We start from the raw sequence: 21,183 nt of genomic DNA, 5'->3' as shown, positions 1-21,183 counted from the left end.
CTAAAACAGTGAGGCTTGTGGCTAAATGCAGCGAGCTCCCTGTATTAGCCGCAAGCATCTCTGTTTGAGGGAATCCTCACCTTCCCATGACAGCGAGGATTCCCCCGGAACGTAGAATAGGGTGAGCGGCCGGCACGGGGTTAAACGGCGAGGATAGCTTGTTTCCGGTGATCTCTGCCATTTAACCCCCTCGCCGGCTGCATTGAATACGGCCCTATATTATATACCTGTAGAATTTCTCTCTCTCTCTCTCTATATATATATATATATATATGGCAACAGGTCATCTGGATGACGGTCTCTGACGTGATGAGGTCATAGAGAGGCGCCTTCTCCAGGACCCGGCGCCAATGGAGCCATATGTACGAGTGTGGTGGGGATATAAGGTGAGATATATTTCATGTTTGTATTATATATCCTGATGAAATTCAATTAAGAATGAAACATTGATATTACTAAGCGACTATTGTAGTTTCTATTCACCATGAGTGCCACACCGTTCCCACTGTGTATATATATTTATTTATATTTATAAACAGAAAAAAAATATAATAACCTGTTTTTTTCTTCTTGATGTTCTATATTTGGCATTCCATACACAAAAACAGCATCAGGAGAATATTTTTTAACCTTTTGTCACAAAAAGAAATCTGCTTTTTATTGTTATGCCCCGTACACACTAAGCAATTGATCCACAGGTTACACGCCGAATATGAAGACACTGACGACATTGTCAAATTGGACTCAGACAATCAAAGTGATCTTTAACAATCCGCAGGAGCGCGTGTCATTAACGAGATAGTGAGTACACACTGAACAATTTGCTCAATGATGTCATTAACGACATTGTTAGTGGGCATATCGTTACTGCAAATCACATAGTGTGTACCCATGTTAATATATCAATGAACTCCCCTCTATCACAGCACGGCACAACAACACACGGCATACATTGTTTACAAACACTAGACAACTGCAATTAAAGGGTTAACTCTCCGATGCGTCCATATTGCGGGGAACATCTGCCAGGACATTGATCTTTAAACTCTAAATGGAATCCCATTCATCATGCCAGAAGGCAAGACAGATAGAGTTTCCTCCTTAGCCCTAAACTGGACTCATCACAAGTATATATATATGTATTATGTAATGCAATAATGTGACTGGTGCTACTAGTATGCATGCACAGAATAAACTGGTAATGAGTATAAAGGCAATGCTTGGGGACAGAATAGACATGGGGACACTGCTAGGCACGATCAGATGTTTACAAGGAAGATACACAGTGAGGAGCACACGCCCATAGGCTGTGCCTGGAGAGGACACAATAGATCAGGATGCACACAGGGTAGAATGAAACAGAAGGGTGATGGTAAAGAAGATCAGATGGGCAGAAAGTGCAGAATTTGCCATGTACTCACCAAATAATGTCAATGCCATGCTCATGTTGGTGTGTGCCAGCTGCACCCCGCACAGCCCGATGTCTCCTGCAGCCTGCACTGCAAATCACTGCAAAGGATAAAGTTATAGGGGAGGGTGAGCAGCTGGGTGACCGGGTGGAGGATGCCCAAGTGGAGGATGATGCCCAGGTGGAGGATGCCCTGGCTGGGAAGAGGGAGGGTTGTGTGGAGATGGGGAGGGTGCAATGTATTATGCAGGGGAAAGGTAGGCGGGAGGGGGGCTCTCTGCCTGACATACAGCAGCCGTGGGCTGCATAAAGGAAAAGAGAGGGAACGGAGCGCAGTAGGGGCCGGTGACTGGCTGGCACGGAGGGGACTCACTCTGAATGGATGGACCTGGGTGGCAGTCACGCCGCATCCCTTAGGCTCCTGGCCGCCATCTTGCTCCCCCCACATGACCGGCCTCACCTCCTCCTCAGACACAGGCGGCGGCGGGCAGGCTGGCGGCGGCCGGCGTTGCCCTGACAACAGGAAATCCTCGCGGCTGCTGCTGTTGCTGATGCCTGTTTCCCTGTGTCCCGAACGGTCCTCTCATGTGATAATAATGTCCCTTCCCCTCACCTAAACTGTAATCACACTCATGCTACAGATTAGACAGCTGTGTGCATTGTATTCACTAAATATATGGCAGTGTCACAGTACACCCTGACCCAGGCAACCTAGAGACTTCCTTTGCTAGTTACCTTTGCACAGACTTAGGATGTAGAACATTTATTGATATTATTATTATCATCATCATCGTTTATTGGCGCCAAACGGGTTCTGCAGCGCCTTTCAATACATAAGTGAGCAAAAACAAGAAACCAGACTTAGAGCATAATCGCCTAACCTCCCGGATGGGTCCGCCCCCCGCAACCCCCCTCCCCCTCGGTGAATTGCATCATTGTAGCCCTGCCCCCGCTGTGCAATGCCTGTAATACCAAGATTACACAGCAGTGGGCATGACCATGACGAAGCAATCGTAATTGCCAGTCCTGCTCGCATATTTATTTGTATAGTCACGCCCAAGCTCCACCTCCTTTTGCAGCACGGACGTCGGCCTCACCCCCTACCTCCTGAAGTTGGCTGCCCACTCCCAGAGATGGCAGCCTCAATGAGGGCAACCCTGAATTACAGTACAAGGCAATTAAGGGCAAATACATGATAAACAAAGATAGTTCAATCAGGGGTATGACATTTAATACCCCTTTTACAACAAAATCGGTGCAACCCGGCGTTTGTTGCCATTTACCCCGGCGGCTGCCCCGACATCATCTCTGAGTGCCGGGAAATCCACCAACCGGGACCCCCGCAATGTCTTCACCGTGCGGTAAGCTGTTGGGCTGCACCTAGCCTTCGTGCACCCCCCTAGCCCCCAAGGTGAATAGACGCCGCACACAGGCATCCATTCACCTCCTCCCTGCCTCCGTATATATTAAGAGAAGAAAAAGCACATGAGGAGAGAAGGCCATGGTGGAAATAGAAGGATCCCTGCATGTATGTTAAGTACAGTACTATATACACCCCTACCATCGATGGTGATCTCCATCCCTAATATAATATGCCCTCTTTGTTCTGCCTATTATTTCTAACTGTTCTGTGTTAATGATCATTACATTCAAAGTTCTTTCAAGTATCTAAATAGTCACTTAAATTATGAAAGTACAAATTATATGAGAAGTGTGAAAAAAAAAAATTACTACGACCAAATGAATAAAGTTCTACAGAGAGGTGTCACAACACAGGCTATATTAAACAACAATCGAAGGCTAAAAAATAGTCTTTTGGAATTTTTTTCTTCCGTACTTGTTTAGTTTCAAGGCGGCACTTCCCAGCAGATAGTATGTAAATCGTATGCGATTTTTACATACGATTTGCATACGATTCGATCTGCGATGCGATTTAACACACCCCCACTATCCACGTCAGCCCGAAGCGTGGAAAGCGCAGTGTGCCCCGCGAGGGGACGCGGTATGCATACTCCCGACCTGTCCGCACCCACACTATCCACATTGGAGTTGGTTTTATAGCGAGCCTCCGAGTCCGAAGCGTGGCGAGGGGCCGCGGAATACATGTCAAGTAATCCATGTCCCCTTGCAGGGCTTGCTGCGCTCGCCATGCTTCGGGCTCGTTTTTCGCGTCCCCTCGCGGGGCACGCTGCGCTCTCCACGCTTCGGGCTCGCCACACTTTATAAAATCAACTCCACGCCGACATATATAGTGGGGGTATGAACAGGTCGGGAGGACACTTACCGCATCCCCTCGACGGGGCTCGCTGCGCTCGCCACTCATCGGGCTGACGTGGATAGTGGAGGTGTGCTAAATCGCATCGCGGATCAAATAGTATACAAATCGCATGCAAATTGTATGCAAATCGCGTGTGATATTTGCATGCGATTTGCATGTGATTTGCATACGATGCAATCTGCTGGGAAGTACCGCCGTGAAACTAAACAAGTACCTTTTTTTTCCTTTTGGGGGAGGCTCAGTCACACCTTCCCGTTTTGGCCACTCCACCAGTACCCAGGCCCCATTCAGCTCTCAAACACCCTGCTTATATTGATGCTTATTGTGTGTTATAGCTGTACAGTAGTCAAAGTAATGATATCATTATAGATTTTGACATACTTGAAGTTATGTAACTAATCCATTAAACAACTGTTCTCATAATAGGGCTTTTATACAAAGAAGTCAAATATACTGTAGCCCTAAATACTGTTGGTCTTATCTTCTTCTCTGTATAATAAGTTGAAGAGTGTGTGTGCATGTCTGTCGCATTGCAGAGACACCGTGGCACTCAGAGCTGCCAATTCGCTAACAAGGTACCTCTGGACCCGGTGGTGTCCAGCTCGAAGCCGATTTTGGGGAATTTCACTTAGAATTTAAAAAAAAAAAACCCAAGGGTCAATTTGCCTTGATTGATGATTTGGGAAAAAGATCGACAATCTGGGAAACAGATGAAGAGGGAACAACACCACACTTGGGGTGACATTCTATGGGATGAGATTTGTGTTATTTGGCGAAATTTGCGCAAAAAACGGCCGAAATCCCGTTTTTGCATATTTAATGAGATGCGAAAAAATGGCAAAAATCGCTGATTTTGCAGCGAAATCGCACTTTTACAAAGTGCGATTTTAACTTTCGCCAGAACTCGCATCCAGATGTTTTCCCATTGAAAAGTATACAAATCGCAACAGAGGCTGAGAGCGTCTTCGGCTTATGTGTCTCCATGGAGACGCATCGCCCAATCACGCTCTCAGCCTGTGTTGCGCTGGGACAGCGTGACAGAAGCTGTTAGCTGCATCGGAGAAAGCCGGTTGTCCCCGCTGTCAGTGCGGGGGTAGCCGGCTCTGCAGAAGGGAGACCAGCGCTGGATCCTGGATCGGTGAGTATGTGGGTGTAAAAGTGAGATGTGTGTGTGTGTGTGTGTGTATGTAATAAAGTTTTATTTTTCTATGTGTGTATTTTATTTTAACATTCTTTTTACAGGTGGACTACAAGTCCCAGCGGGCCCATTAATGCCCCGCATGCTGGGACTTGTGGTTCTCCAAGTCCCAGCCTGCGGGGGAGGTCTGCTGGTACTTGTAGTCCTCCTGTATAAAGCAATGTTAGGATTGAAAGATTTAACCCCATCAGGCCGGCGTCCACTGGCCAGGGATGCCGGTGACAGCCCCGGGCTTCAGCCCTGGACGGGTGAAGACTGGGAGGGGGGACCCCTTTATTGGGGGGGTCCCCACTCCTCCAGGTACCCCGTCCAAGGCTGACCAGCCACGGTGCTCATGGTACGGCCGGGGGACCTTATGTAAAAAGTGTCCCCTGGCTGTGGCATGACACTGCGGGCTGTTGGAGCCCAGTGCTGGTTTCAAAATACGGGGGACCCCCAGATTTTTTGTCCCCCATATTTTTGGAACCAGGACCGGTCCAAGAGTCCAGGGCTGGTTTCAGAAATACGGGGGACCCCTACGCTTTTTGTCCCCCGTATTTTTGGAACCAGGTCCGGCTCAATGAGCCTGGGGCTGGTTATGCTCAGGAGGGGGGACCCCATGCAATTTTATTTTTTATACAAACCCAAAATCGCACATAAGCTCAAATTCGCACATTTTCATGCCTAAAAATCGCACATTTTCATGCCGAAAATTCGCCCATTATCACACTCAATCGCACTTTTCTTGCCGGAACACGCACCTCATTAAATATGCGAATCCAAGGCAAAAATGCGATTTAAAAAAAGTGCGATAATGGGCGAAAAACTGACGTGCGAAAAACTCTCATCCCATAGAATGTCACCCTTGATTTCATTACTGTTATACCCCTTTCACACTGCACTTGTTAAAGATAACCGGTACTTCAAAACGTTTAAAAAGCAGAGTCCTACACGTTTCAGAGCTTTTTTTTATGCAGTGAGAATGGCTCTGAAACGGTATTTAAGATCCCACACTAGTCTTCCCCCTCCCCAGGTACCTGTCCTGGCCTCCCCCGCAACCCCCCCCCTCCCCTGGTACCTGGCAGCGATCCATCCGGGCAGCGGGGCAGCATGGTAGGCAGAGTAGGCAGCGGGCATTCCAGGCCTCCTAGTCCGCAGGTCCCAGACTGATGCATGAAAGCATCATGCAGGAGTTTGATGCAGGAGGAGGCTGCAACTGGTGCACAGACAGCGGGGGCACTGGGGATCCGGGCATGCGCATATGTAATTTTCGGGCACGCTATTTCCCATTCGCGGCAGGGACCCCCGCCGATGAAATGACAATCTCTTTATGGACCCGCTTCCTCTGCTTTCTCCTCCTGAGCATGGACCTGACCGATCCGGTCCCAGTGCCCCCGATGTCTGTGCACCAGCTGCAGCCTCCTCCTGAATCATGCTCCTGCGTGATGCTTTCATGTATCAGTGGGGGACCTGCCGACTAGAAGCCCTGGCATGCCGCTGCCTACTGCACTGCCCCGCTGCCCAGAGGGATTGAGGTACCAGGGCAGGGGGGGGAGGTGGGTACCAGGTACCAGGGCAGGGGGTGGGGGGGCGGGGTACCAGCTGGCAAGTACCAGGGGAGGGGGGGGAGCAGGGGTACCAGCTGCCAGGTACCAGGGGGGGCAGGACAGGTACCAGGGGACATGTGGTATATTACTGGTGAATTACCGTTTTTGTACCTTTAAAAACGGGTTTAATGTGAATGGTACAAAAACGGTAATTAACCAGTAATATACCGTTAACAACATGCAGTGGGAAAGGGGTTTCAGGCTAGACACGTTTTAAAGTCCCATTTAACAATACCGGGTCTTCTTTACCTGTTTCTGCAGTGGGAAAGCAGCATTATTGAGTATGAATGCAAACATATTTTAACATTATGGTGGAGGCTTTCAACAATAAGGAATCATTTGGGATCAGCGGTGTAGCTAGGTGCCACGGTGCCCGGAGCAAGGGCATGTTTCGCGCCCCACCCCCAGATTTGTAGTAGGCGGGGCTCTTGCGTGGAAAAAAGGGAACGCGGCCTAACATTATACCACACACAGTAATGCCCATTGCACATAAAGCCACATGCTGTCTTGCCAATTACACATAAGGTCACACTTGATGCCCATTACATACTATATAACAAACCATAATGCCTATTAAACGTCACAAAGACATTACATAGTATACCACATGCCATAATGCCCATTATACATTTTGCCACACATAATGCCTATTACACGCTGCGCCTCACACTGTGATGCCAATTACACGTTGCGCCTTACACCTTGATGCCCATTACACATTATGCCTCACACCGTGATGCCCATTAGATGTTGCGCCTCACACATTATGCCTCAGACCATGATGGCCATTATACAACACATGGTGATGCCCATTACATATGCCACACACTGTGGTGCCCATTACACATTATTTGACACACTGTAATGCCCATTACATATTATACGGCACAGGACAGACAGGGGGGGGGGGCAAAGATGGACAGATAGAACAACATAGATAGAAAGATGGACGAGGGGAGGGGGAGCACAGATGGATGGAGGAGCAGCACAGACAGAGGGAAGAGTTGGGGGGGGGGGCAAAGACAAACAGATGCTGGGATGCTCACCATTACTTTCTCTCCTTCATCACACAATGGCAACGGCTCCTCCTCTCTGTGCGGAGCATTTCTGTCCAGCAAAGGCGTCAGCAGTGGGTCCTCTCCCTTTTCTCCCCCCTTCATGGTGAGGCTCTGCTCTGGGCAGCAGTGTCCTCATGATTTGGCTCTGGGCTGCGGCTAGTCAGTCCCCGTCCTCTCCCCCTCCCCCCCCCAGCTCCGGGCTCGATGACAGGAGCGGAGATAAGGTTAATAACCAGTGCCCTGGCTGCAAACGTGTGGGGGGGTGCAACCCCGGCAACCCCCGTGCGCACGCCTATGCGCTAGGACGCAGACATGCACTGCTATTTAAAATTCACATCTCCCGCTGGACCGCGCTGGCCAATGGGCGCTCGTGGTCCAGCAGCCCCCAGTTTATTGTCTGCTGGACCGCAAGCGCCTATTGGCTAGCGCGGTCCAGCGGGAGACGTGAATTTTAAATAGCACCACGTCTCCCGGACACAGAGGGGAGCCGGGAGCTAGCAGGGCAGATGGCGCGGCATAGAGAGCGCAGGGGAGCTGGCGGTGCCGGCACAGCTCCGGCGCCATGATAGTCCCCTGCGCCCGGAGCTGGTGCTCCACCGGCACCGCCCTCGCTACGCCTCTGTTTGGGATATACATATAACACACATCACACACATGTACACATTGTACACACACACCAGTACACCACCAGGGCAGTCGAGAGGTATGCTGGGCCCCGTCAACATTTTTTGGGGGTGTGGCCTACACGTGGGAGGTGTGGCCACCTCCCAACATGTTTAGAGGTAGGTGAAAAACTCTCTAAAGTCGAGGGGGGCATGTTCTTTTGTAGCAATTTTGGAGATTATAAAACCCCCAAGGTTTTCCCGGGCAACGCCGGGTGGGTCAACTAGTATTCAATATTACAAATCTTTTTTTAATGACATGGATGTAATACAATCATTTTTTAAGAAATGAACAGGGGATGATCTTTGACATCCCCCTCTATAGGATTGTAAAAAAAAAATATCTGGCACGGCCGTCGAGGAAGGAAGGTAACCATTCCCGGAGAAATTACCATCCGAGAAGTTTGGGGATCTCTGCCAAAAAGTTTGTATTTAAGGTCAATAAAGATTAAAAAAAACATCTATTCATAGCCTTTTATTATGTTTGATATGAATGTCTGCATTCATGACATGAGTACAATGGTGGGTGAGGACATGGCACTATTCACTTATGGGAAACTGACCCATACAGTATATTAGGGGCAGATTGGAATAGAAAACCAGGTCGGGAAATTTCTCGATGCGGACCTCATGGAGGCGGGGTCTGTTTAGGGGCTGGGTTATACATACCCTCCAACAGTTGAAGGGCAGAAATCGGTAAACATTTAGGGAGGGGGCGTGGTCACTGGTAAAGTGTGTGTGTGGCCTCAGGTAAAGTGGGAGTGGCCACGTCCCCTTTATGAATTAATGTGTATTGGGCAGTAGGCAGTTTTTTAATGTACAGGGGGAGCAGCATCTAGGGTCCTATATGGGGGGGGAGGGTGCTCTGGGGGGGAAGGGTGCTCTGCCATCGGGTGTGTAGGGGAGGGGCACTGCCACTGGGTGTGTAACCCCCGGAATGTGTGCCTGCTACTGCTGTCAAACTGGGACAGTGTGCTTCTTCTGCTCCGTCAGAGTCCAGCAGGAAAACTGTGCTCCGTGCTGACTCCTCGCCCTGATGAGGAAAACAGGTCACATGGGTGGTGACTTCACCAAATATCCTCCTTTTTATGAAGGGAAAGTAGCTGCTTCCTTAATCTTACTGCCTGTCATGCGGTGCTGGAGGAGGAGCCGCCTAACCCCTGAAAACCAGTACAATCGGTACAATTTTTTTTAGTCGGTACAGACCGTTAAAAAACGATACTGTACTGACTAAATCGGTACAGTTAGAAGGTATGGGTTCCCTCCTAATTTGGCCTGATTCTGAGTTGGTTGCAGTCATCCTTGTGTCTTTTCCTGCAGTTGTGTTTGTGACTTAATACTAATTCCACTACAATGCACTTACTTGGTGTTATGGGTGGATCGGGGATTTAAAGCAGACTTGGAAAAATTTCCAAAAAGTGGCCCCCTTACACACCCACATCGCCAGCCTGCCTGCCTTATACCTCCTAACACACTCACACCAGTCTGCCATTGTCTATACCCGAACACACTCACACCACCAGTCTGTTTACCCTCTCCCAGCCACATGTGTTCCGCAGGTGGGAACTTTCAAGTGGCTTCTGTTGCCAATCCGCCCCTGCAGTACATACTAGTGTACGAAATTAATTTTGCTACATTCCGAAATATCTACGAAATTTGACATTGTAGGTAGAAGGGTGTGAGCCATCATATGTATTATTTCTAGAAGGTGATTTCTGGTGGTGATCCCTTTCTCTTCCTTCAAACTTAACCAAAATCGATAAATGAGGAACCATTTCAAAGAATTTCTTCTGACAAATTGATCATTTACAATTGCATATTGGGTACTTATGTATTATCTGGGCTCCCATGTTAAATGCACCCCATTTTTTCATACCCCTACTATCCAACTACGCATGGAGTTGATTTTATATAGTGTGGCGAGCGCAGCGAGCCACCATGCCCGAAGCGTGGCGAGCGCAGCCCGCGGTCTCATAATAAAAACGGGAGCCCAGATATTACATAAGTACTTCTTTCATCCTACTACAAACCACCAACCTCGCCATGAAATGAATCTTATTTTATTTGCATGCAAAATGTTCGCACGGGCCACCTAGTCATGTTATATAATTAGGTTATTGCTGGAGGTCTGGGACACTTTAACGTTGTAGAAGTCCAACCAAATCTCATAAATTAATTTCAGAATAAATATAAATAGCAAAAAAGTCACTGCATAATGTGGCCTGTATGCACCATAGCATTGATTCTTCCAATGGTTGGAATTGTGCATGGTAGATGCAGCACTATTCCTCCACAAGATGATCAACTGGCACCTGGCTGATGGTGGTGTTGATGATCCAGACTATCCCATAAACTACTACTGGAGCTAAGATTTGGGGGTTTATGTAATAGGTTCTGTGATTATGGAACCAGCAGGATCTCAGTGAGTTCTACATTCAATCAGCAATCAATATGGCTAGTTTAGTGTGTGTTTAAATTTTGCATCAAACCCACTGAAATCTTGTAATATCAGAACCTATTACATAACCCAGGTAAAACTACGGTTAGTGCAGCAGGTGACCCTGAGGACTAAGGGGACTGCTGCCCCTGTCACTCTCTTCCTGACACCCATTGTTTGTTCTTATACGCATCTCCTCGCAATGCTAGGCTAAACAAATCTGAATCGGTCCCCAGGTCCCTAATACTGATATATATACATATATCCAGGTATTGAAAGTATAAAGATGGTGTGTGATTTGTCAAAGGCGCACTTCCCGTTCCCAGCAGCCACATGTCCAGATCAATCCCACTGGTTCAATCAGCCAGTACAAATAGACAATGGTGTAGGTAAAAAACAGAGGTACTCTTTACTTAGCACGGCGCCCATCGCGGGCATTGAATGCACTAAAAAATCGGGTGTGAAATGGCCCCCACAATTGTTAACACCACCCCACGATCAACGTCAACCCGAAGCATGGCGAGCGCAGCGAGCCCGTTAGGGGCGTCGGTACGCGTCCTACGACCTTTTCATACCCCCACTATCCACGTCGGCGTGGAGTTGAGAATAGAATAGTGCCCCGCGAGGGGACGCGGATACCTGTGAAGGTATCCGCGTGCGCTCGCCACGCTTCGGGCTCGGTGGCTCGCTGCGCCCGCCACACTATTCTATTCTCAACTCCACGCCGACGTGGATAGTGGGGGTATGAAAAGGTCGTAGGACGCGTACCGCCGCCCCTCGCGGGCTCGCTGCACTCGCCACGCTTCAGGTTGACGTTGATCGTGGGGTGGCGTTAACAATTGTGGGGGCCATTTCACACTTCAGGGTGGCTATTTGGCCTCAGTGGGCCATTTAACATTGTTTCCTATTGAAAAATCGGGTCAATTGAGGCATTGAACAGGAAAATCGGGTCAATTTAGACATTTAACATTGTTACCTATGGGAAATCGCGGGCATCGCGTCGGTCGCGTCGCACCCGATTTTTAGTGCATTCAATGGCCGCGATGCCTGCAATTTTTTTACCTGCGATGCCCACGATCAAAATCGTGGGCGCCGTGCTAGGTAAAGAGTACCAAAACAGGTGATCTAGATACCAGGCACTCAGGTGGATGTTTCAAATAAACAATGACTTTCTCTTAGTAATAAAAAATCACAGATATTTATTTCTCATGAACAATATGTATCCGTTCAAAAATGGAGATAAAAAACAAAAACAATATAAAATTCACAAGGCAAGATGGTATCCATACCAAAGTTAAAAAATGGCAGTGTAGAATTCAACACCCAAGCATGAATATGTTTGAAAAAAGCTTTTTAAGAGAGCGGGGTAGGTATAATAGTTTTATGTAGAGATGTGCAGACTCGGATTCCAGAGATCCGAGCCCCCACGGATGTCATCAATCCGAGCCCGGTTCGGAGATTCCCGCCTGACTCGGGTCCATCCGCGTGGGCAGAACTTCATTGCCGGCGCCGGATTTTGCGAGGCTTTAAATAGCGGCTGCCAGAGGCGTAACTACACCGTTGTGGGCCCCATAGCAAAATTTTGAAAGCCGCCCCCCCCAGCACTTCACCCAAATGAGAAAGGTGGGGGGGGGGGGGGTTAGAGTAAAAGTAGCAAAGGGGGATGGGTATGATACAGTACAAGGTATATTAGGTATAAGCAAAAGCAGGGCAAAAGGGGCAGGACAATAGAGACAGGATTGGACATAAGCTCAGGACAATAGGGACAGGACAATAGAGACAGGACAGGACATTATTATATTTATAAGCAAAGAACAGTAGGGACAGTACAGGACAATAGGGATGACAAGGGATAGGACAGGACAATAGAGATAGGAGGGGACATTAGGAACAAGCACAGGACAATAGGGACAGGACATCACTACTCACCAAGCATGCATAGAATGGATCCAGGCCTCGTTGGGATGACACTCATACATCAGGGTGCAGGCATGGATCTCCCGCTGGAGGGGGGGGTACCCCGGCAAGTGCTGTTTCCCCCCATGCTTGGTCTCTCTCGCTCACTTGGGTGGAGACACAGAAGGCGCAGGCAGCCTCTACTCCCTGCTTGGTCTCCTCCGAGTCCTCACACGTGCGCGCTGCTGCTCCCCGCTGGTCTCCCCTGCTCACATGCGCTAGGTGGGCAGTGACAGGAGGCGAAGGCAGCCGCCGGCGCTGCCCCCACTTTCTCTACTCCGTACAGCAATGGTTGGGGGGGGTCGGGGTCCCGGCAGGCGCTGCAGTTCCCCCGCCAGACCTCCCGCTCACATGCGCCGCTGGGTGGGCGGAGAGCCGGAGACAGCGCACAGGAGGCGCAGGCAGGCAGCTTCTTCTCCCCCTCACATGGGGTGGGTGGGTGTATAGACAGGAGGTGCCGGCAAATGCTGTTCCCTGCTTGGTCTCCCACCGCTAAGCGCCAGTGCAGGAAAAGGCAGGGGAGTGCTTTCTGTCCATGGGGCCCCCCCAGCCGCCGGGCCCCATAGCAGCTGCACCCCCTGCACCCATGGTAGTTCCGCCACTGGCGGCTGCCACGCCCACCATCTTCACTCCAGTCTAGTAGTGGGTTGGGAGAGGGTGTGTTGGTGCTGCTGCTGGGGCTTAAACTTGAGCTTGACCTTGAACGCAATATGTTTTATTCGCTGGGGCTGTCTCCCAGTGCTGCTGTGTACTCTGTTCTCCTCTCTGCTTAGGGTGAGATCACCCTAGCAAGGAGGACAGTCTAACTGTGTACTTTGTAGTACTGCTGTCTCCTCTGTGCGGTCTACCTCTGGTGTGCTGTGCTGTAATTATTTTATTCGCTGGGGCTGTCTCCCTCAGTGCTGCTGTGTACTCTGTTCTCCTCTCTGCTTAGGGTGGGCTCTCCTTAGCAAGGAGGACAGTCTAACTGTGTACTTGTAGTACTACTGTCTCCTCTGTGCTGGGGCCTACCTCTGGTGCTGTGCTGTAATATATTATATTAATAATTAATTATATATATATATATATATATATATATATATATATATATATATATATATAGAAAGAGAGAGAGAGAGAGAGAGAGAGAGAGAGAGAGAGAGAGAGAGAGAGAGAGAGAGAGACTTATACCAGTAGTGAGAAGACCATTGATAGGACCAGCACATCCAAGCAAATGAAATTCAAAAAGAGTTCAACACACATTTATTGTGAGATAATAGTATATAAGGCCAATATACTTATCACGGGCAGCAGTGGATCTGACATGGAAAACAGCAGCATGGATCTGACATATTAGTGGTGTCCGTGAAACCAACCAGTTACCCTGACGGGCCGTTTCGGCGCAGAGGCGCCTTTTGCTGTTATGAAATATACCACTGAACTTTTTATGGTCTGATTCAACCACCACTGTAGTGTGGAACCAAAGACATTTTAATAAATTTATATTGAATTTTGGACTTTACTTACTTGCTTGTGTTTTGGAATTCTGACTAAAGGCTGTACAGATCTAATTATTGAAGGTCGCACAAAGGGGCGCCAACCCACAACTGCTATCCACATCCTCCTTGTCCCCATCCAACAGGGGTCCATGTGAGTCCGGCAGCCCCAACAAAGTATATACCAGAATTAGTGGCGCGATAAGAGAGTCTGTTCCCCATATATATATATATATATATATATATATATATATATATATATATATATATATATATATACAGAAACAATATTCTCCTGGGACGAACCTTGAGGAAAAAATGAGTGGCACTCTCCGGATTTTGGTAAATACACGTTTATAGTGCAGAAGTTATAAATACATGGTCGTCAACGTTTCAAGGCCTCAGCCTTTTCGTCAGGACAGACATAAAGTGCATACAGTGCTGTACAAAGGAAAGAACAGAATGCCATAACCAGGGTACCTTATATGCCTGTGTAGTCAAACCAGCGTGTGTGCTACGGCGTCTGGATGCTGTGCTTCCGGGGGGGTGTAACCGGTGCCAGCTCACAGTGACGTCAGACTTTTCCATTCAAGGGGTCCGCCTTCTGTCAGCTGCGCTATCCGGGTCACGGCACCCCGTGTAGCGATCAGCTGTCCTGCGCTAGGATGTAGCAATGGAAGACCAACCTGTAAAGAGGGTTGGAAGGAGTGAGAAAAACGATGTGTGCAATACTTAAAAATTCATAGCGGCATATATAAAAAAACGAGTGACGGTGCTAAATAAGATAAATGTGAAGATGCTGAGAATAAAGATAAAAATTACTGATAAAAATGAATCGCAGGGTTAGCGCAGACACCGGTGTGTACATTAGTGTAATAAGTCGATAAAGGCATCATGCATAATATATATCATAATCAATATCAGACTACAGTCCAGTATTAACAGGGCGGGATCAGAAGGTGATGACAGCAGACATTACATGAACGCTCCCCAGGAAATTTTTTCATTGAGTCCGTTAGGGACCAAAGTGTTCAGTTTGTAGATCCACTCTGATTCGCGTTGTGTCAGCAGTTTGTGTCGATCACCCCCTCTGGCAAGTTGAGGGATGTGATCAATAATTTTGCATTTGAAGTGGGTTAGTGAGTGACGGTATTCCTTAAAGTGTTTAGCGACAGGTTGGTCCATGTCCTTGCCCTCCAGGGCAGCCTTAATTGCAGAGCGATGCGCAGCCATGCATTCGCGGAGGGTGCGGATAGTTTGTCCAACATAATATTTCCCACAGGGACAGATGATAATATAAATAATGAATTGGGACCTGCAGGAAAGGACATGCTTGATCTTAAATTTTTCTCCTGTGTTGGGATGTTTAAAGGTAGAGCCCGGTACCATGAAACTACAGGTGGTGCAGGATGGACAGCGGTAACAACCTGTTTTTTTATTTTTGATGTTGAACAAGGTAGGGACATGTGTAATGTCGAAATTGGTTTTGACCACCATATCTTTGATGTTCCTTGCTCTGCGGTAGCTAGGCATCAAACGTTTCTTGGAAAAGATGGGTAAGGTCTTGTCGCTGGTTACAATCGGCCACCAAGTGTGTAGTGTTTTAGGGAGCGCCAAGCTGGAAGGGGAGAAGGTGGTCACAAAAGGAATGCGAGTGTCAAAGTTGGGGTCTCTCACGCTTGGAGCCAGAAATTTTTCTCTGGGCATTTTTAAAACCTCATGCTTATGTTTTGCAAGCTCAGAGACATTATAGCCTCTGTCAGCGAATTTCTGTACCATATCATCCAATGCAGGTTCCAATTTAGTTGCATCACTGGTGATGCGGGCCACCCTGACCAGCTGAGACTTAGGAAGACCATTCTTCAATGCTGGTGGGTGGTTGCTGCTTGAATGGAGAAACGTATTGCGATCAGTTGGCTTTTGAAAAAGGCTTGTCACAATCTTACCAGCAAGCAATGTAATTTTAACATCCACTGTAAGCTGGCACCGGCTACACCCCCCCGGAAGCACAGCATCCAGACGCCGTAGCACACACGCTGGTTTGACTACACAGGCATATAAGGTACCCTGGTTATGGCATTCTGTTCTTTCCTTTGTACAGCACTGTATGCACTTTATGTCCGTCCTGACGAAAAGGCTGAGGCCTTGAAACGTTGACGACCATGTATTTATAACTTCTGCACTATAAACGTGTATTTACCAAAATCCGGAGAGTGCCACTCATTTTTTCCTCAAGGTTCGTCCCAGGAGAATATTGTTTCTATCATCCCCTTGTGTGGAGGCACCACGGTCTGTGACCAGACATTAGCCGAGAGTGCCAATCAAACCCTCTTCTATATCTATATGGGGTTCGTTGCCACGTCCCCTAAGTGTTGAGGCACCTGCTACTTTACTTGATACCCTTTGGATTACAATTACCGACTGTACAACAGAAGGATCGAGTCCATCCCCAGCACCTGAGCACTTTACTGCACGGCCTCTGAGAGCCGACACCAACCCTTGTTCACCTTGCACTGAAGCACTTTTACCAACTGTACTACCATGGATCCTCAGGCTACAGCAGCCTTATCTTTTCAAGACATTCAAAAACATCTTGATCAGACTTTCTCCTATTCCCAGGAGCGGGTTCAAGCTATACTTTTCAAGGAACAAGTCGACTACACCCCTTCCCTCCAATCGGGAGATGATATCTATAACCTACTCTTCAAACTCCAGAAAAAAGAGACTGATTTCTTGCTGCACGGCAGCACCTTGTCAGATTATTTTAGACATCGGATGATACCTCGGGGCTTCCGCATAAACAATGTACCCACCATTGGCAGGAATAGCCCTGACTTCTGCCTCAAATGGATTTCCATCCTGAATAAATGCAGCCAAGATCTGATGATCTTGGTGATTGAGGAGTCAGGCAAAATCCTGGAGAACACCAGAACTAAAATCGCGGAGCTCCGTACAACCAATAAATCTGTTCCCGATGACAAAAACCATGCACCCCTGTGGAAAAAATTACAAACACAAGTGGACCAATACAAGACTGACCTTGAGAAATTCAAGAAGAAGAAATGGAGCATCGTTCAATCTGACTATGAGGATTGCCGAGTGTACCGCTGGCTAAATGGTACCGAACCCCCGAGAGCAAGGGGCCGCCCAAACTTCAGAGCAAATAGAAAACCCCGCACCCATCGTGACCAGTCTCGCTATACCAGCGACAGCGACTTTGCACCTGAAGATTCTGATGACAATCTAAACCAAGGTAATATCCCTTTAGGCCGGGCAACACGGTCCAATTTAGACCTTCGCGGACAAGATACACGAGGAGGGGCGGACAGAACTCCTGCATCTACAAAACCTCCGTCAAACAAAAAGAAACCCTCATCTTTAACCTAAGCACCCATCCCATCTCTGAGATTGAACAAAGGGTTCTAAATCGGGGCCTTTCCTTTGTCCCGACTAATACCCATGAGGATTTCAAATGGAAGGTAGATTTGCATAAATTCAATAGATCTATGCGGATTAAAGAATTCTTCCAGCATTCACAATCAATCCCGTCCGATCGACACAACGACTTTTTGAAAAAGCATGCTAAATCCACATTTGACCCTCAATCATTCAACTCTGCTTTAAAAACTTTTCCAAGATTGGTTGATGAATCCATCACTAACTTCAACAAGGACTCTCGCAAAAAATATTCCAACCTACACCCCGATGAACAACGGGCTCTTATCCACCTTTCCAAAAGGGCAGAAATTATAATAAGACCTGCCGACAAAGGGGGTGCAATTGTCATTCAAGATACTGCTAAATATGTACATAATCTAGACATGATGCTTTCCGATGCCCTTACGTACAAGAAATTGAAAGGGGACCCGACTATTCAATTCAAAAAAGAAATTGACAGCATTCTTACAGAGTCTCTCCAGAAGGGGCTTATCAGCAAAAAAGTCCTGGACACTCTCATTCAGCCGTTCCCCATTGTTCCAGTCATATACACATTACCCAAGATTCACAAAGACCCGGTTAACCCCCCTGGCAGACCCATCATCTCTGCCAGGGGCTCCCTCACGCAAGCCATATCACAGTTCCTCGACTGTCTTCTGCAACCATATATCATCCAGCAACCATATTACCTTAAAGACACTACGCATCTGTTGAACAAATTACAAGCTTTACCATCGTTACCATCCAACACGGTTTTGTGTACCCTGGACGTTGCTAATCTATATACCGTGATTCCACATGCACAAGCCATCTCAGCAATGAAAAAATTCCTACTGAGGGTTAAATTTGACAAACTGGACATTGACTTGTTCCTTCAATTACTCCAATATACCCTCTCTAGAAACTACTTCCTCCACAACACCGAATACTACATCCAGCTCACAGGTTGCTCAATGGGTTCCAACGTCTCGCCAGCGCTAGCAAACGTCTTTATGTTTGAGATCGAAAACGACTTTTTCTTCCAAGACCCCAGCATCTACAACAGCATTATTCTTTATTGTAGATACATAGACGACCTGCTAATACTCTGGTCCGGGACCCATATAGAGTTATCCAATCTGATCACACAGATCAACACCTACGATTGCCCCATTAAACTAACCTCTACAAGCAGCACCTGCAGTGTCAACTATCTGGATGTTAAAATTACATTGCTTGATGGTAAGATTGTGACAAGCCTTTTTCAAAAGCCAACTGATCGCAATACGTTGCTCCATTCAAGCAGCAACCACCCACCAGCATTGAAGAATGGTCTTCCTAAGTCTCAGCTGGTCAGGGTGGCCCGCATCACCAGTGATGCAACTAAATTGGAACCTGCATTGGATGATATGGTACAGAAATTCGCTGACAGAGGCTATAATGTCTCTGAGCTTGCAAAACATAAGCATGAGGTTTTAAAAATGCCCAGAGAAAAATTTCTGGCTCCAAGCGTGAGAGACCCCAACTTTGACACTCGCATTCCTTTTGTGACCACCTTCTCCCCTTCCAGCTTGGCGCTCCCTAAAACACTACACACTTGGTGGCCGATTGTAACCAGCGACAAGACCTTACCCATCTTTTCCAAGAAACGTTTGATGCCTAGCTACCGCAGAGCAAGGAACATCAAAGATATGGTGGTCAAAACCAATGTCGACATTACACATGTCCCTACCTTGTTCAACATCAAAAATAAAAAAACAGGTTGTTACCGCTGTCCATCCTGCACCACCTGTAGTTTCATGGAACCGGGCTCTACCTTTAAACATCCCAACACAGGAGAAAAATTTAAGATCAAGCATGTCCTTTCCTGCAGGTCCCAATTCATTATTTATATTATCATCTGTCCCTGTGGGAAATATTATGTTGGACAAACTATCCGCACCCTCCGCGAACTCATGGCTGCGCATCGCTCTGCAATTAAGGCTGCCCTGGAGGGCAAGGACATGGACCAACCTGTCGCTAAACACTTTAAGGAATACCGTCACTCACTAACCCACTTCAAATGCAAAATTATTGATCACATCCCTCAACTTGCCAGAGGGGGTGATCGACACAAACTGCTGACAAAACGACCTAACGGACTCAATGAAAAAATTTCCTGGGGAGCGTTCATGTAATGTCTGCTGTCATCACCTTCTGATCCCGCCCTGTTAATACTGGACTGTAGTCTGATATTGATTATGATATATATTATGCATGATGCCTTTATCGACTTATTACACTAATGTACACACCGGTGTCTGCGCTAACCCTGCGATTCATTTTTATCAGTAATTTTTATCTTTATTCTCAGCATCTTCACATTTATCTTATTTAGCACCGTCACTCGTTTTTTTATATATGCCGCTATGAATTTTTAAGTATTGCACACATCGTTTTTCTCACTCCTTCCAACCCTCTTTACAGGTTGGTCTTCCATTGCTACATCCTAGCGCAGGACAGCTGATCGCTACACGGGGTGCCGTGACCCGGATAGCGCAGCTGACAGGAGGCGGACCCCTTGAATGGAAAAGTCTGACGTCACTGTAAGCTGGCACCGGCTACACACCCCCGGAAGCACAGCATCCAGACGCCGTAGCACACACGCTGGTTTGACTACACAGGCATATAAGGTACCCTGGTTATGGCATTCTGTTCTTTCCTTTGTACAGCACTGTATGCACTTTATGTCCCTCCTGACGAAAAGGCTGAGGCCTTGAAACGTTGACGACCATGTATTTATAACTTCTGCACTATAAACGTGTATTTACCAAAATCCGGAGAGTGCCACTCATTTTTTCCTCAAGGTTCGTCCCAGGAGAATATTGTTTCTATCATCCCCTTGTGTGGAGGCACCACGGTCTGTGACCAGACATTAGCCGAGAGTGCCAATCAAACCCTCTTCTATATATATATATACATATATATTTATGGAATTGGGGGTTTTGACTCTGAATTGCACTAAATGTTACGTGCAGCACCACCAAAATTCCACCTGTTAGTGAGGAACAACAGACAAATACAACAGAAAGAGTGATTGGGGTGAGCAACCGAATACATAAAATGTACCTCCCAGTTAGTACTTAAATTAAAATCAGAAATACATTCTGCAGATCATTTCCATGTGTCCAATGTTGGGTGTATTCGTAATGATTATGCACTGTCTGTTTTAAGATGAATAATCTTTTTATTGCAAGAAAAATCTGACGCGTTTCGTCACTGTGACTTCATCAGGGGTAAAACCAATCTGAACAGTGATCCTAACAAGAATCCTTGCTGATCAATATGGTTTTTTGTTCCACATTTTAAAACACACATGTTCCACATTTTAAAACATCAACATGGTATTGTGGATTTGATAGTTTAGGATAATTCTGGTTGTTATAAGTAATCTTCTGAGGTAAATTACCAATTATGGTCAGGGCACTCTCAATGTAGCAACCTTCTCATCCAACATTCAGGATTCCTGAATGTTGGATGAGAAGGTTGCTACATTAATTCAGCTGGAAACATCACTGAGGCATGAAGCAGTTTGTGGAGGCAGCCATTTTGTAGGATAACTCTGTATTTATTAACTTGCAGCCTGTCTGTTCAATAAAGTAATCTCTGAGGTAGCAGTTGCTTCCCAGATATTGACATATTCGTTGCCTCAACCAATATCCACGATCG

General features: G+C 47.2%; 1 protein-coding gene across 2 annotated transcripts in view; it reads right to left on the bottom strand.

Annotated features, from left to right (window-relative positions):
• CHN1 (chimerin 1) overlaps positions 1-1,938 on the bottom strand; it is an 89,854-nt gene extending 87,916 nt beyond the window's left edge. The window contains exons 1-2 of one of the 2 annotated variants that reach the window (XM_083154745.1): positions 1,782-1,938; positions 1,422-1,509 (exon numbers count right to left, since the gene is read on the bottom strand). In XM_083154745.1, the coding sequence (XP_083010871.1) occupies positions 1,422-1,446 (25 nt within the window). In that variant the 5' untranslated portion in view covers positions 1,447-1,509; positions 1,782-1,938. Of the gene's footprint in view, positions 1-1,421; positions 1,753-1,781 lie in introns of those variants that run through there. The other variant, XM_083154746.1, reaches the window with a different exon arrangement.
• Between the last annotated feature and the right edge of the window lie 19,245 nt (positions 1,939-21,183).

The sequence above is a fragment of the Crinia signifera genome, chromosome 7, assembly GCF_055691185.1.
Source record: "Crinia signifera chromosome 7, ASM5569118v1, whole genome shotgun sequence".
NCBI lineage: Eukaryota > Metazoa > Chordata > Amphibia > Anura > Myobatrachidae > Crinia > Crinia signifera.
The sequence above is the reverse complement of the archived record's forward strand: the minus strand, read 5'-3'. Positions and strand labels throughout refer to the sequence as shown.